Source organism: Colossoma macropomum, unplaced genomic scaffold (assembly GCF_904425465.1).
Source record: "Colossoma macropomum unplaced genomic scaffold, Colossoma_macropomum, whole genome shotgun sequence".
Taxonomy (NCBI): Eukaryota; Metazoa; Chordata; class Actinopteri; order Characiformes; family Serrasalmidae; genus Colossoma; species Colossoma macropomum.
The window spans coordinates 32967856-32985710 of NW_023494802.1; the positions used below are offsets into that span (position 1 = coordinate 32967856).

Below are 17855 nucleotides of genomic sequence, written 5' to 3' on the forward strand. Positions count from 1 at the left end.
ACTTGTGTCAGCATACTTTGGGGGGCTGCCCAAGTATAGCCCATGTGTGGGAAAGAGGTTATTAACAAAAGGCATTGAATTATTTATTATTTAATATGTGTTCTTCATCATTTTTTTTTTTATAAGAAAACCACTTTTTGATCATTTTTGTTAGAATTAGGCCTAAATTATACATTTATTACACCATTTTGATTAACTGTGATGCGAGCAGGGAGTCACTCCCTCAATATGTGCATAAAGCCAGTGAGGCACATGAAAGCAAATGAAAGGAGACAAGCAGAGTCATGTGTGGACATTAGAACTTTTTTACTCATATTTCAGAAAAGAAAAAAAACAAAACCTATAGGCATCGGGGTTGGTATAACATGAACAGCTCACAGCCGCCTTCAAGCGGTCAGGTATCCCAGTCTGTAACCACTGGTCTAACAAAAACACACCATTCCTAGCAAACGGAAGAGGAGGAGGGGGCTGGGAAGCCCTACTGTAGCACAACTAGATTTGATTTGCACTTTTGGAAGAACGATATCAAAAACCAAACAAAAAGGAAAGAAAAGAAACACAGAAAAGGCTGCGGGAGGTGTGGCACACTTACAAGCAGAACTGAACAGCCACGTCCAGGCCTCAAAAATCAGAGAAGCACAAAGTGGGTAAGTAAATAAATAAAAATGCAGCCACATTAAGCCAAGTGGTTGATGCTGATGGGTTTTAAGTAGGTAACACACAAGTTTTTCACATACAGACAGGTGCAAAAGGTTGTGTGGGGCCATGTGATGTTTGACCCATGAGGGCGAGCATGCTCCAAAGAGCCCCAGGTGCTCATGGTAACAGGAGAGGGGTTGTGGCTGTACTTGACAAACCATTCAAACATGTGCTTTCTAAACCTTTACTGCATGCCTGCCCTTTCACCCTTCATCAGGCCAAACCAGTGGTTCCTCGTCGTGGTCCTAGAGCAGCCCTGCCCTGCGCATTTTACTGCGTTCCTTGCCTACAACCTGTATTGGGTTTACTAATTAGCTAATTAGTTGGACCAGGAGTTTTAGAGGTAGGAGAGACGCTCCTAGCACTGGTGTACAAAGCCTCCTCTCCAGTGGCTGTACTGATATGAATAGTTTACTGACGGTAGCAAATTGACATGTTATTGCAAAGTCTGGTGCCACTGCATTTTGTCACTCGTGGCTGTTTCCACCATTTTTCAAATTGTGGGTGACTGAAGGTCTGAGAGGATACACCAGTTGAATCCTGAGATTTCTCCGAAATGAAGGATGCATTTCTTGGTCGTATTTTCAGGATCCTACAAAACGAGACAGTGACACAACATCCAAGAAACGTACCCTTCCTCCACTGCATGCTTAGCTTTGAGACATGGCTTAAATGTCAATGTTTGTATTTACATTAAGTGGCCACTTGTGAGACAAGGGTAAAAGAGGACAACCCATTAGGAACTCGCATGCTATTTAGCTAGCTAAGCAAATTTTGTTATACAAATTGAGAAGTTAGACGTTTGTGCGTAATGCACACTTACTTTGTAAATAGCTTTTCTGGCTCGGTATACTTTCAGCAAAACGAAACTCCTGAAAAATCGCTGAAACCACCTTTGCGAACAGTTTTGTTTAAGCTGATTCATCTTTGAACGATGCCTCGTTCGCACTGACCAATCACAGGCTTTGTCTTTAGTGTGTTCGAAGTTCGACCAGCTGCCTGCGTGCATGACGTGATGACCGAAGTCTCCGCTTGATGTCTGCAGATGTTCGTTTTCTCCATTTTGGTTGCAGAAGCCAAGCGACTGTCGCTTCCGCAAGAAGTCTAGCGAGGCCTTAAAGCCTTTTTCTTGTTGTTGCTAACTGTGCAGCTAGTTAGCTTACTAACCAGCTAACTAGTAAAGTAACAAAGTCACATCAGAATCAGTTCAGCCAAGTTTGACTGTAACAACTGAATGTTATACTTTAAAAATAGTAAGTAAAGTTGCTTCATTGATCAGTCTTGACCAACAGTTTGCACGCTCTGGTCAAATGACATTTTAAGTGATTTAAGTGATTTTTATTTCACTTAGAAAATCAACACGTCATTTGAGCAGGAGCGTCAAAACTTTGGCAGGCGACTGTATAAACAGCTTTATTCAACAGTTTTTCCTGTTTTGAAAAGCAAAGTGCTAAAGTCTACAATTGTGTTAATTTGATTCTTCTCCTTTCTAAGTGGTCATCTAACCAGCTTCACTTGAACTAATGCAGTAATGGTGGAATTAGTGGAATCAGCGAGGGCAAGTCAACAAGGTGGTGTTAACAGCTTTAAAAAGCGGACTAGGATCGGGAACCACTGGGCCAAACCCACTGCCATCATCGTCATTCTCACCAAACCCTATGAATAAAAGTTCCAATCCTGTCCCGTTCGTGAAAGCGAATGAACCTGAATGCAAAGGCGGACCATTGAGACAGTTCGCCTCCGATCCTCCTGAGGATTTAAATGATGGCTCACACACACAATGTATGACAATACACACCACACACAGATGGACAGACAACATGGCTGGACAAACAGACACACAGGCATACAGACATACACCGACATCATTCAGTTTTATTCTGAGGTGGGTCAAGAGTTTAAGACTCCTGCACGACTCTTAGGTTTTTTTTTAAAAATGACAACTTTTTGGCACAAACAACAAACAGATACACAAACCGTCAGCGTGATAAAAATACGGATTTTTCAGAAGTAAAAGAAATAAGCAAGCTTTTCTAAAATGTTACTGAGACAAATAAGAAAAGTAAGAAATGAGCCCTTCAAAATATGTGATAAGTCTATTATCAACACCTCATCTGAGACATGAGATCTACTCAATGAAGTTCGATCCTGGAGGTGAAAAAGTTTACACTAAACTAAACACATTTAGCGTTTAGAGTTCTGTAACATTTACACTAAAACATTCCAGTCCACACTCAAGACTAAAACTCCCTTACGACTCCCAGAAAAAAATACTGTTTCGGTACTTCAACTGTGGGTTGGCAGTAAGCAAAAATAGTTTTATTGCAAAGTTGTGGATGTTACTACTTACAATACACACGTTAACGTGAGACACATCTAGGGAAAGTCATCGGCAGAAGACAGAACAGGTGAGTATGTGCTTGTAGTGTTTTCATCATGTCTGAATTTAGCACCATTGTTTCTTTTTGTTTTATAAACCAGACACAAAGAGGTTACCATGCATGGAAGGTTTGTGATTTCTCTCTTTTTTTAAAATATAAACTCCATATAAAAAGTCTCCCAAAGGTTTCTCGTCTCGGTCTCCAATGCTTTAGTGTTTGTTTGTTATCTTCACCTGAGATGTGTCTTGTTCATAGATTTACACATTATAGACCCTGATAGCCGACATAAGTCACACTACTTTAAGATACGTAACGGTTTCATGTTTTCTACAGTTGACACAAACAAAACATTTTACCATCTGAATCCATAATTAACGCTTATGATTTGATCATGTGTATTTGGGAATCATTTAAATGTGTGAAATTTGGTACTCAAAACTAAAAGGCTAGGAAAAGACATAAATTTAAGAGACACTCCGGCCAAAATGAAAAATGTGATCATCGCTACATCTGTAGGTTGTAAACATGCCTATTCACCTCATCTCAATCTCTAGAGTGAAATATTTCTGGCCACGAAAACCCCCTTCTGATGATGTATCTTGAAGGTGGGATGAACTTTTGCAAAACTACAAGCGCTCTCTGGTGAATTTTTGCAGGCGTGCTCTTTTAATTTTCGTGTTTTTTTCTAAATGTTGAATGCAGAAGAAAGACAGATACATAAAATCACTACTAGGAAGCTGAATATGTTATTGCAATGGTGTAACTGTGATAACGGTTCCAGTTTACATGCACTCAATAATCCAATCTTTCTCGGATTTCTGCAGTTATCTGATTATTTAAACGGTCATGTAAACAGCATACTTCGATTTCTTATATCGGAGTAAAGTCTAGAAATCCTAATAAGAAATCTGATAAAGAGAGCTGGATAATCAGATTCCTCAGTGCGTGTGTACTCTTACTCTGATTTCTTTCTGATTTCTGAGTCTGCGCATGTACGCAACGGACAGCGGTACCGGAAATAAGCAAGCAGCGTTGTCATGAGATGGCAGCAAAACACTTTTGGAACGACACTAACAAAATACATTCTTGACGAAATGATGGATATTCTTCATCTTCTAGATGATGTATGTTCATATTTTCAGGTAAAGTGGTGTGATGTTTTTTAAAAAAGAGTTTTACATTATGTTTACGTCACGTCTACTTCTGTGAGTTTATTGGCTCGTTGCAAAGGCAGACTCGTGTACACCTGGAGTTTCCCCATTATCTGATTACTCAAGTGCATGTAAACACGCTCATTGTAATGAATGAATAACAGAAATGGCTCATCAGATCAGGAGCACAAGAAGCTAAAAGCTATAGTTAGCAAGGTGGCTACCAAGCTATGTAGATACCTTACCTGACATTTGGTTTGTTTTCCACTTATTTCACTCCACAGGCATTGTGAACGAGGTAAGAGTTACACTAATGCTAGCTTGATTGTATTTTAGTAGCCTACAGATCAGTGGCTAGGAGAAGCGATTGGGTGACACCACAGGGATTCCCAATTGTTGTATGACGTATTTGCGTAGTGTATTTTAATGAGAGAACACAGATGAACTAAAACAGGAACAAATTCTGTTAAACCGATGAGGCTGAGGGATACGATACTGAACTACACAATCCTGCGCAACATGACAAATAATATGTTTACCGCTAGTTTTAGGCCGGAATGCCCCTTTATGTAGAAACGTCTTCTAGAGCTTTGGTAAAATCCAACATATCTAACTTTATTAAGTCAGTTACTCAATGAAATAAAGGATGAGGTAACGTTAGCCTAGTTTAGGCTATATTAAGTCTCGTAACTTTTAAACAATAATGTAAAACTCTTACAAGTCTTGCCACCACCTTTAAACTGAGCACTGTAGACTTTTTGGTAATTTATTTCAGAACATGTTGACATCATTTTAATTTTACAGCACAGTGCAGGAGTAGGCAATAATGACAAAGGTGTCATCAGCTATCTTGGTCTCTAATACGTATATCTATGTTCGTGATGCCTTTTTGGTGCTAAGACCTTTTCCCAGTGTACAGAAACCCCTTTCCCTGCGTTTCCTCTAAGCATGCTCGCCCCCCACTGGCCGCCACAGAGAAAGAAAGGAAAAAAAAGGCCGCAGAGTCTTCAAGTATTAACACAGCTCGGCCCACGAAGCCTCAGACACACATTAATTATTATTAAGGACCTAGTGTTGACTCTAAGACAAAGAGGAGCAGGCTAATGGTTAATTTGCATGTATCCCCCCCCACAAATATATAATATAGATTCATATATTCATATGTATATAAATAAAAATTCAGTGCTGTAAAAACATCTCCGACTCCATAGGATCTGACCCATCGCTGATTTTTTTCCATATATATATTTTTTTTCTCTTTTCTCACGGTTAAAAAAGCTACTGCAGGACTATGTAAACTGAACTGGATATCCCGTGTTAATCGTCCTTCATTGAGAATACAACACTGAGAAAGTGAAGACTTGTTAATTAATAGCATTTCTTTTTTTTTTCTTGTTTTTTTTGTTTTTTGGTTTAATGCAACACAGAGTAAAAGAATCCTTTTCGTGGTTTTGTGTTTGGGGTTTGGTTTTTGGTAGCAGCAAGGCACCAAGAAAATACGTCAGCGAGTGTGAATGTGTGCGTGCGCGTGTGTGTTGTCCTGTAAGCGTTTGAGAACGTGTCTCGTTCACGGTGAGAGTGTGTGTGTCATCAGTCTCTGGGTGCTGTTTTAGTGTTGTTGATTATGACGCGCAGCGCCGCACATTGACTCCCTCCTCAGCGTGGACCTGCAGGTCGATGGGCCGCGCCGGCTGATCTCCTGGCCGAGCGTTCATCAGAGACAGGTTCTTCACGCAGCCCGTGATGCCCGAGGAGAACTTCCCTCCTGTCAGCACTGTCATGTCCGGAGCTCCTCCTGCAGAGACACACAAACATACAGACTGCTTAGAGCTGGGGCAGAGGGCGACAACCCAAATGTTAAAAAGAGCCATTTTGTTCTTTTAACAACAATCACACCACCCTGAGAGCCACAAGATTTTATGTTCATTTTACCATCTTAGTTACAAGCATAGGCTAAAAAATATAACATGAACCAAAGCGCAGACTCACTTTGCTCTACTTTAGGCTTTGCTCAGGTATAGCTGCTATTCCCACATCTCTGGTAGGAAACATTTCCTCAGAAGTGGAATAGTTTCTTGTAAAATGTCTCTCAATGTTCAACTTTTTACGAGGCTGAAGTCGCTTCTCATTCGCTACCTTCTTGTTCAAATTTTCCCGTTCTACCTTAAATAGTGCCTGAGGCGCTAGAGTGTCACCGCTGCACCGTTTAAGGTGGAACGGGAGAATTTGAACAAAAAGCTGGCGAGCGAGAAGCTGATTTTAGCTTTGCGACTTTTTAGTGTTTTTTTGACAGTTTCTCGCTGCAGATGAAACGTATCAGGAGACCAACTGAGTGCTTAAATGTTTCTTAAATGTTTCTCTTCGACACATTTAGAGACTTTGGTGATGTCCCAATTTAAAATTCATTAAGTCCATCTGAATCTGCTATGCAGGTCCAAATTGTGTAAATTATTAACTGGCTTTTTATAGTTGCTAGTATGTTAATTAGGTATCCCAAATGGCTGTTGAAGTATTTTTGGGATACTGCTATGGTATCCCAGGTGGTTGCTAAGGTCGTTGCTATTGTATTCCAGGTGGCACTATGGTGTTGCTAGGCCGCTGTCCAGTAAAATATATCCGCATGTGAAACTGGAGCTTTCTTTACTCCTTTACTCCCAAGTTTAAATACCCTGATCAAATTACATGTTGTGTTGTGTAATGTTGTGTTAATACATTCATAATTGTTGTATTTAAGTTTCAAGTTGTTTCTGCCTGTTTGTTTCATTGTTCTTCTTATTTATGTTTGTTCTTTTTGCATCTGTCAAACACATTGAGCTGCATTTCTCTTTATGAAAGCTACTATACAAATTAATTCTATCACCATTACTACTACTACTAGTATCATTCTTCTTCTTATGATTATTATTATTATAAAATAAGTCTAAAATGGGATCGGCTAACTGAAAGAGCAAAGGATGTGAAGGACATTTATCCTACAAAGTAAAACATACCCAAGTATATGTTGCCTTTGGTGTTCACCATGATGCTCTTGCCTTGTGACTGTCCACGTCGGGCTGTCCCATCATCTACCTGGACATAGCCTTGTTTGCCTGTCCTGTTCACCACACAAACCATACATATTTGTAATATACATCTGACATTACTTATCATAAACAGTCTTTAACTGTCATTTTTACCAAATCACAAACCACTCAAACCACTGGAACTCAAATAAGGCTCAAACCCCATTAAAGGTCCTGTAAAGCATGAGTAAGCACAATGCCATCATAAAAAAATATAATAATGAAGATAATTAGCCCAAAATCTTATTTCGGGAAAAGTTTACCTTCCCGAATTAAAGGATTTTATTGTCATAACTACAGTAAGTGATGTGGGACCATGTTGTACCTGACTGCAGTGATTTTGTGCCACTGGCCGTCATTGATACGCTCTCTGGAGAGGATCTGAGCCTCTCCGCTGCCCAGCTGGTAACTGTTAGGAAAAATGGAGTGATCAGGTTTAAATAATAGCTATGTTATACAAATAAACGAAAAAATAGACACAGAAGTTAGACTGAACTATAGTTTATTTTAAAAGACTTAACAAATCACCAAATTAATGTGGTAATTTTATATGACGTCTCACTCATAGCTCATTGAAACAAGTGGAGAAGTTCTTGTTAAAGTATGGATTCTAAACTGTTAACTTTTTATTACAATTATCATAACAGTATAATAATAAGCACTGAAACATTTAGATCAAAAAAGGCACTTTTGGTTTTCAGCCGAAAGAAAAAAATGACAGACACTCCTGTCTCTATGTTGTACTTCTCCATCTATCTTTTAGTCTATCAAGTTGGGGTAAGTGTGTGAAATACTACTTCTCTCAAATATGATTGAGAAAATGATTCAGCCTCTTACCTGAACACTATGTGTCCACTCTGTAAACCCAGACTTATGAAGTCTTTGCCCTTTCCTTGATCTCCAAGTTCCTACAAAGAGTATTACAGGGGACAGTCAAACCTTTTATCTCATATCTCCAGATGTGCCCTTGACATGAACACAGGCTGCAGGCTGCACTGAATTTGAGTCTGTGGCAATTACTTAAAGAAACTATTCCATAACTATTCTTCCTATTCAAAATATGAACATATTATAAATAAAGGGGCTACAATGAGAATGTTACTAAACATATGAATTAAATGATGTACTTAGGGCAAAAAGTGATATTTTGGGAAGTGAAATCATCCTAAATGTGGTCAATATATCTGTTTGTCATTACAAGATTGTTAATATTACATTAAGATGATTCAACCTATTTCTAACTATTGTTACTAGTAACAAATGATCTTGCTTCTTTTAAGAAATAACGCACATAATTTCACTTGTTTTCTTTTGTTTTAAGAAATAATTCAGACAATTTTCCTTATTTTAAACAATAATACAGGTAAATGTTGCCTGTTTCAAGAAACAATGCAGACCATTTTGCTTGTTTCCAGAAACAATGCAGAAGATTTTGCTTGTTTTAAGACAAAATACAGCTAATTTTGCTTGATTCCAGAAATAATACAGATAATTTAGCTTGCTTTAAGAAAAATTCAGGCAATTATAATTAAATTACCTGCAAATGGATACATTTCACTATATAAAAAAAACTTAACTGAACAACTAAAAATAATATAAAAATAGGCAGAGTATTGCATCTTATAATGAGAAAAAGTAGGCAAATTGACTACATTTCTACATCATGTTACTTGCCAAGATATCACTTTTTGCATTAAAGCTAGTTTTACAGTTGACTGTCTTAAAACTTTCACAACCAGGAATAACTGAAAAGTTATTGGAAATGAAAGTTGTTTGAATATGCAAAAGCAGATGGTCATTTCAGTGGAAGTGCAAAATGATCCAGTTTTGACTAAATGTCCTTGACAGGCAACATGAACATGCATAAAACATGCAAATGAATTTAAGTGATCAAATGAAATGCAGGGTATCTCTTATTTTTTGCTGATTGCTTTTTTGCCAGGATGAACAGAATCTGTTAAAATGGTAAATATAGGGGGATTTATTTCCACTACATTCCCATTATTAACCATTTTTTTCAGTGTAGCAAAAACAAACATCTCAAAAATTCAGTTATCATAACAAGGCAAACATACTTGAGTGTGTGCCCGCTTGCGGAGAGCGGCCACCTTTTTGCTAGCATGCAGCTTGCGGAGGCTCAGGGCGGCTGCAGGCTCCTGAGGAGGATGGTGGGAGTGGGGTTGGGGGGGGGTTAGTGTGGCAGAGCAAACCAGGCAACATGCAGTGCATTCACTCTCACAATGCCATGCATTTTAAAGCGATAGTTTGGAGAAAGCAATTAGATTTGCAGAATTTCTCCCAATTACAAGACATGTTTGGTGTCCGGAGCTTATTTCTTTAGAGCTACAAGTAACAGAAGCCCATGAACAACAATTATCATCATGTAAATCGCACACCTAAATCAACACACACCTGCCCCTAATGGCATCCTGTAATCAAAACTGACTTTTTTTTTTACCTTGTTAGTTCATGTCTCTGGTCATATTAAGCAAGATTCACATCTTTTAAATGACAAATGTCTTGTGCTGCCATAATCTGTGATCAAAACATAGCACTGTAAACTGTGACATGCTGATTTACTTTAAAAAAGAAAGTTTCCTCACTTTTAAAAGTCAATTAACAAATGAATTTGAAGTTGACAATTTTCTCTTCTGAAAACTGAAATTGTATGAACAGAACAACAATCTTATGTAGTGCAGCTTTAAAAAAAAATGGGAAACCAGTTTCTAAAGTTTTACTAAGTAAACAAATAAATTTCAAGTTTCACTTTTGAAAACTTCTGAGTAAAATATCAATTTGTTCTCTTTATTATAAAGAACACTATTACCACTTAATGTCTTCTGAATTTTGATTACATCACCACACACCAGTGGGCAGAGTAAAATAATATTAATATGCGTCACCTCCCTTATAACTAGACTAAACACAGAGCTGGCTTGAGAGCCTCCCTACTATTGTGGTTCACTCTGAAATCCATCAGGGTACAGAAAGAATATCAAATTCATATTTTCTTTTAGTTTCAAACAGATCTGACGTAGTTTTTGACACCGTATGACGTTATCTATAAAATTGTGTAAATTCTTATAGCAGTGTCATATAGTGTTACTTAACATGGTTTAAAGTGTCTGTTTATTCCAACATGCAGTTTACACAGTGCTAAATGGTAGTAATAAGCTGCCATTACTTGTTAGCAACACTAGCATTTTAGTTTCCGATCAAAACTAAAGAACTTAAGACACCAAACACATCTTGGCTGATGGACTATATTTGTGATGGGGTGAAATCTGTAAATTAAATTTTTCACCATACTACCGCTTTAAATGCGCGCTCGTTGCCTCTGGTGCTGAGCGGCCGGGCCGTGTGACACGACAGTGGTCTGCAGCACGCTGCTTCCAAACAAGATTATCTTCAACATGGTTATAAATCATCCAAATGCAGAAGTTAGAGTCAGTGGGAAAAAGTGAACAGCTCAATGTGTCACAGGCTGCTGAAATACGGGTGGAGGGGGGATTATAAAAAGGTCAGTCAAGGCATAGATCATGTGATCACAGGCACATATCATGTCAGGTCCCTTTCAAAGAGATAAGGGAGCATTCCTAGGAAAATTACTGGAAGCTGCAAAAGAAACTCCTCCATGTACTCTGTGCACCATGTACATCTCTTGTTTGACTTTACAGGTCTATAAATATGAAGAGTCAGCTATGTTGGGAGGTAAAGTGAATTTAAATTGCAGAAAGCCAGTTTCTGATTGTAGTCACTTCATAATAATTCTAAAATGTGGGAAATAGTAAAAATAAAGCAAAATCCATCTATAAGAGTGTGTCCAAACTTTTGACTGGGACTGTACATACCAGACTGCTACTGTGTAAAAATCCACACGTTATGTATTTAATTTCCAGCCAAAGTAATAAGTTATTTATTATTCAGGAGATATTTCTGAGGAGAGGAGGAAGGGGAAAGTCATACAAAAAGAAGTGAAAAAAGTAGCAAAACTGAGTTTAAAAAATATATATAAAGACAACTGGACTCCTAACAACCATGCAAGACCTGGCAGACCACCAAAACTGTACCCCTTGGACAAACAGTACTTTCATCTTTGAGAGAGGGGAGGAAATCAAGCTCCACTCTTGCTTCAGATCTGAAAATCCACAGGTGTTTCTGTCTATCCTTTCACTGTGAGAAGACAACACTGTGATCGGAAAGGATGTGTAGCTGTCAGGAAGGCCTTACTGAGAAAAGGGCATTGACAATGTTCTCAGAACATTGGACTGGTCACTCGAGAGTCCAGTCCTCAACTTTACTGAGTTCTTACTGAGCCCTTCAGCCTTCTAAGACTGAACTTTGGAGTTGTGGAAAATCATTCCTGCAGACTGCTATGAAAAAAACTGTCAGCAAGTCTCCTGAAAAGAATGGAGGCTGTGATCAACATAAAAGGTGGACACACAAAATAGAGGAAAATGTGATATTATATTTAGTAGTGGAGGCTTCCGTGCAATTTTCTGTGTTTTCTGCTTTTTTCAGATGCTAAAAAATGAATAACTTAATACTTAATGGCTGTTTTGACTGGAAATAAAATACATGAAAGGTGGTCTCTCACTTCTGTACAGTACTGTATGTTGAGCGTGTGTGTACAGTGAGAGTGGACAGAGAGACTTCTGTTCCAGAACCTACCACTCCCTGCCACAGAATGAGGCCATCTGGAGAGAGAGTGTTTATCTCCAGCTCGATGGTCTCGGGAGAGTCGGGAGAACTGAAATCAACCACACAGTTACTTACAACCAGAAGAAATGTGACCAAAATTGACATAACGCAATACACTGCACTGTGTATCTTATGACTGACCAGTAAAGAAATGCAACTTCAGGCATGGGCTGACTCACCTGCGTGGGAACATTGGCTTAGGAAGGGCGAGGTAGCCATCATCGTGGAAAAAAGCCGAATACTGGATTGGAGAATCTGTGACAGAAGCACAAGTTTCAGTTTACACAACACTGAAGGCCGTCAGGCAAATCTGTTGTTATACTGCCATCCTGTGGATACCAATGGAATGACCTGAAGGTCTGTTAATGAAAGGACGAAAGAGAGCAAAGAGAGCATTTCCAGTGATCTGTATGGTTAATATAAGCACTGATCTTGTCATGTTTGAATTAATCGGCGAGAAAAAGAAATTTGTAAATCAACATGTAAATCGAGATAAGTGACACTTAACTTGCACATAAACAACACACAAAGTTGACAAGTGACAATGGTAGAGACGAGGCATTCCTCCAAAAAGAAGACATTCTCCCAGTACTCCCAGCAAGCTGCTCAAAGAAGTCTTGAAGTCCCAGGCAGTCCAATGCTTACCAACACAACTCCTTCATGCTTAACACTATCCACCGAGTCTTTGGCCCTACGCTCACCTGTTTGACCAGACTAGTCCAGTTAGCTTTCAGTCTAATCTCTATCTTCTGCATTCGTATCATACCATGGATCACAAAAGCATTTTTGTGTATTTAAAAAAAGAAAATATAATATAATAGAAGTCTCTGGGCAGTTGCTGTATGAATCCTTCAGGCAGAAGTATAACTACCTATGCAGCTATTATTAATTTTTTTATTTTTTTATTAATTTTTTTGGGATAAATTAGTATTGTGGCATGTGCAAAAGTTTGGACACCCTTCGAGTTGCAAAGCCTCGGAACTTAATTAATTTGTTAGACCCTAGTTCACTTGTTAGGACTGCTTTAGGGCTGCAACATTTAATTGACATTGGCATTGGCAACAAATCACGTTATCAGTAAAAATGTATAGATTTGAAAACGCTGACATTGCGCATGGTTACTGCTGTTTTATGGGTGATGAACTGCTTTAGGTCTCTGTGTCTGACACAGCTGATAAGTGGACTGTTGCTGTGATCTGTAATATCGAATTTCCTTACATGATGTTACTGAACACATACAAGCTTTTTCAATTTTTTTTGTCATTAGAGGTGAAATACAGAAAACCAGCCTAACTTGGACTGCCCTGTAAGATTTTTTTGTGATTGTCCTTTATTTCTGCACCTTTCGAAAATATAGTTTCAGGAGCAATGAAGACTATATATTACTGTGCTTTTGATAAAAGCTTTTTAGAAAACATGAATTAGAAAAGACGGTAGGTGTTTTGTATTTTTTATTGTGTTCAGGTTTTTTTATTTGTTTAATGAAACACTGCCAAACTAATACCTGCAGTTTTTCAGGTCCCAACTAATTATTAACCGAAGTCATAATGGACCGACTAATCAGTTACGAAAGTGGTCATTAGTTGAAGCCCTAGGTGGCTTAGATAGGTCAAAAACTGCCATTAAGAACCAGGAGTGTAATTAATTCTCTGACTCTTTAAACCTTGTGCTAACGCTCAACAACTATCGGCTCCTCCAAGCAGCTGGCTAAGGATCTGAAAATGAAGCTATGAAAGGTAAAGCTATAAAAAAGTCAAAGTGCTTCCATCTCATTATTTCCACAGCCAGAAATGTTGTTTAAAAAATGGCAGTTACGGGGGACTGTGGAAGTCAAAACATGATCTGGAAGACCAAGAAAGCTCTCAGATAGAACAGCTTATAAGCTGACCAGAAAGGCAAAGCAAAACTCCTGACCGCAGGGGTGCCCTAACCTTTGCATTTGCTTTTTTCAGATTTACCATGATTGTATCATCATCAGCATTACATATAAAAAAGATGTGCTGGTTCACTGTCAGTTTTGGATAGTAAACAAAATGGCATATGTTTGCATTGTACACAAACTGACCCCTGGTTCCTATCATCACCACTGTAAAGAAATCTGGTTTGGTAAGTTTCACTACAGTGATACAACTTCACATCAAAGCACTCTGAATGACTTTGTTTACTTCTCAACCACTGAATAATGTAGTTATTTAGAAAAATCGAATTCTTTAGGAGCAGCTTTGGCAAGACATGTATTGTATCAGAGAGTATAAAGATTAATAAATATTTATTCATGGAATTCAGCAAATGCCCAAAGGCTTCGATTAAAAGTATATTTTGAATCAACAGGTTTTTGGCTCTTGTCTACATACAGAAAAATGCATCAAAATTATTGTCTGTGCTAACTGACAGTACAACACAGATAGAGCAGATAGAGATTAGCTGAAACATGCTGGAGTATTATTTAAGTCACTGATGTTTAGTAGTTAGTGACGGATCAGTAATGGATCTGACCGCTCGCGCCACAAAGAAGTTCGTCTCATTTCCACATGGATGAAAGTGGATGAAAGTGCTAGTGAAACAAGCAGGTGGAGAGACGGATGTGAAAACGGACGCGCTGCTGTAAAAGGCAGAAAGAGATGCTTCAGAAGATGCAAATGGGGAATCTTACAGTCTGTAGATGCATATAAACCATTGCTTGACTCCTCTATGGTACAGTTCAAGCCTTTAAATTCAATCCTCAATCAGCACTACACAGCAAAAAGTGAATGTGAACGTGAAGATATAGATCTCCCTTTGCTTAGCCGTATGTTTGACATTTCACAGAAGACCCGGTGACGAGTCAGGTGCAGACGAGAGCTTTTTTTTTTTGGACACACTCTATTTCAGGGGTCAGTTTACATGAAGCAGAGCCTAAGTGACAGTTCATTCAGCATTTGCCAGCACTTTCTGAGGCAAAGTCAAGCAGGCGTTATGCACTTTCGAAATGCATGCGCCATTCAGAATCAGGAGAAAGTGCGTAACGGCTGCTTGACGTTACTCTCCGAGAGTGCTAGCAAATGACATGGAGATCACAGATAACAAGCATTGCATTGCCATGTAAGCAGACACCTGAAATAACAACTTTCATTGATGGTTGGGTGTTTTTTTGAGGGGTGTTAGATGGGACGAGCCCGTGAGAGCGTTCTCCTGGTTAGTGGTGTCTCAGGCAGACGGGACGGATACTGTACCATTAACCTCGCTGCCCTCCAAACTCCATGCTGCCTCAGTGGGGACCGCCTTCTGTCCTGCATGTGTGGGATACAGCCATGTGAGTGCACGGGTAAGTTAAACTTACTGCTGGACGCTGCTAGGCCCCCAGGCTCACAGCAGCTGGGCTCTGAGGAGAGCTGTGAGTCTTGCTTAGCTGAGTGGGACAAGGCTTGCTAAGAGGATGGGGTTTTATGTGTGGATCTTCAGCTGACACGAAACTCAAAGTTTCAGAGAAACTTTGCTAGTAGCATACAGTCGTAGACAAAAGTTTGAACATTCTTGGTCAATTTACGTGTTCTGCTGATTTTCTAACTGAAAATTTCAAGTTACAAACTTGCCTCTTTTAGTGCACAGTTTCTATTTATTTGCTGGGTTTGTATACATACTGGACTGGACTGACTTTTGCACAGGCGAAATTGTGTTTTATTTTTCCAATATGATAAAATTAGCAAATAAATAGTAATTGTGCATTGAAAAGTGCAGAAGTGTGTTCTCTGTGAAGGATGTGTACGTATGTGTACTTTCATAAAAAAGCCTAGAGAGACCCTTTTGCATTTCTGCCTTTTTCTCACTACAAGAAGGCTTTTAGGGTGAGATGAGCCACTAAACACAGTCATGGCTGTGAAGTACAAACCTCAATTCCAAAAAGTTGGGATAGTGTGAAATGCCAATAAAAGCAGTGACTAGTAAATTCTGTTTGATCTGCATTAAATTAAAACCAGTGGAAAACATGATTTTCGATGTTTTAGCTCATGAACTTACTTTTAAAAATGGGATTGTTTTGACATTGTTCAGTTTTTCAAGTCTCCAAATGCGCAACTGCACAGGGCCTTACTTGCTGCCTTTACACTCTGTAATACACTACACATTTTCAGTTGGAGACAGGTTTGGATTGTAGGCAGGCCAGTCCATTAGCTGCACTGTCTGATTACATAGCCATGCTGCTGAAACACGTGCAGGATGCGGCTTGGCATTGCCATGTTGAAATAAGCATAGACATCCCTAAAAAAGACGTTGCCTAGATGGCAGCATATGGTATTCCAAATTTCAGCATTAACGGTGCTTTGACAGAGTTGCAAGTTACCCATGATGTGCACTAATACACCTTCTCCTTTTGAACTTCACACTGTTAACAATGTGGATTGCGCTTTTCTTCTTTGGCCTGGTGAACACAATGTCCATTATTTTCATTAACAAACTGAAAGCATCAGTGGTGTTTCTGAACGTTGCTGGCTTCTGTAGTGATGGACAGTGTTTAATGACAACAGTTTGTCAAAGTGTTTCCCAGCCCATGTGATAATATCCATCACAGAAGCCGGTTTTTATAATTATATATATCTGTATGTATGTTTGCAAAATATTTACAAAAAACAACGAAGTTGATATGGTAAAACATTAAACATCTTGTTTGTGTACTGTTTTAGTTTAAATACAGGTCAAAGTGGTATTTTAAATCACTGCTTTTTGTTTTTATTTGCATTTCACATACTGCTCCAACTGTTTTAGAATTGAGGTTCGTAAAAACAGTCTATACATGCACTGCCCATCAAATACTTTGCAACACTTAGCTTCATGTTCATTATTTTTCCTTATGTAATGATTTGTCTGTTATCTCTTTTAAGTTGTTGTTCAAAGTCCATACTGAATCTCTTTTGGCCCAAAGGTAGTTTAGACACCTGAAAGTAGGGACGTCCCAAATCAACCCAAAGGATAATGATCATAGCTGATCCAAGTGTACTTCAATGGATTAAAACCAACCCACCACCTATCCTTTCTTTCTTTCATGTGCTCTATTTACTCCAGTGTCACAGGGGTGCCATAGTCATTATTCACAACCTGCAACAGTGAGGCGCATTATCATGTTAACAAAGCAAAATGAGTAATATCTGCAGCGTCAATGATTTGACAGCATTTGAGCTCAATGCCTTTAGTGAAAACACAGGCCTGTAAAATGTGAGTTTGTGGCTATTACACTTCAAATCTATTTTTTGCCGCTTGCTGTGAACAGCATGCCAACAGAAACATGTACAGAATACTCTTTTTGCAGCATTTTTCACTCACGAGTCACGACTGATTAAAAACAAAACTATCTCAGAAATGTTCTGCCTTACTGCTTGCACTGGTCACTTTTATTAAATACCAGTGTTAAAGGAAATAATGTAAACCCTAGAGAAGGAGGGCTCTTTAGAGCACTATACAAAAGTTATTTCACATAAGTAGCCCACCAAAAAACAAAAGCTATCAGTTTAGCATTTACACCACTATAAACTTATCAAGAATTAATTGCTTCTAAATAAAGGTAACTGGTAGCCAAATCATCAGATCAGTGAAATTGGATCATAAATAAATATTTGGCGCATTATAAAATAGTCATTATAAAAGGCAGGCCACTCCAGAGCGACACAATACTGTAGCATTTCTTGGCAGTCTAGTATACCCCAGCTAATAAGCATATGCATACTGGTGTTTTCTAGTATCTGTGAAAAAATTTGATTGGTTTTTGCCGATACTCTGTATTAAAGTACTCAAATCAGATGAGGGAGCCAAAAAGCTGGATCGGGCATCCCAACTTGAAAGGAGTGTTGATGAATGCTTACATCACAACAAGGAAATAAAATTTAAGGGGA

The 17855-nt window shown here is 38.7% G+C and overlaps 1 protein-coding gene across 1 annotated transcript in view; it reads right to left on the reverse strand.

Annotated features, from left to right (window-relative positions):
* Window positions 1-287: 287 nt before the first annotated feature.
* hspg2 (heparan sulfate proteoglycan 2) overlaps window positions 288-17855 on the reverse strand; it is a 185127-nt gene continuing 167559 nt past the window's right edge. The window contains exons 80-86 of the mRNA XM_036591441.1: window positions 15207-15263; window positions 12174-12249; window positions 11965-12043; window positions 8131-8201; window positions 7619-7702; window positions 7222-7325; window positions 288-6026 (exon numbers count right to left, since the gene is read on the reverse strand). Coding sequence (XP_036447334.1) covers window positions 5854-6026; window positions 7222-7325; window positions 7619-7702; window positions 8131-8201; window positions 11965-12043; window positions 12174-12249; window positions 15207-15263 — 644 coding nt within the window. The 3' untranslated portion in view covers window positions 288-5853. The remainder of the gene's footprint in view (window positions 6027-7221; window positions 7326-7618; window positions 7703-8130; window positions 8202-11964; window positions 12044-12173; window positions 12250-15206; window positions 15264-17855) is intronic.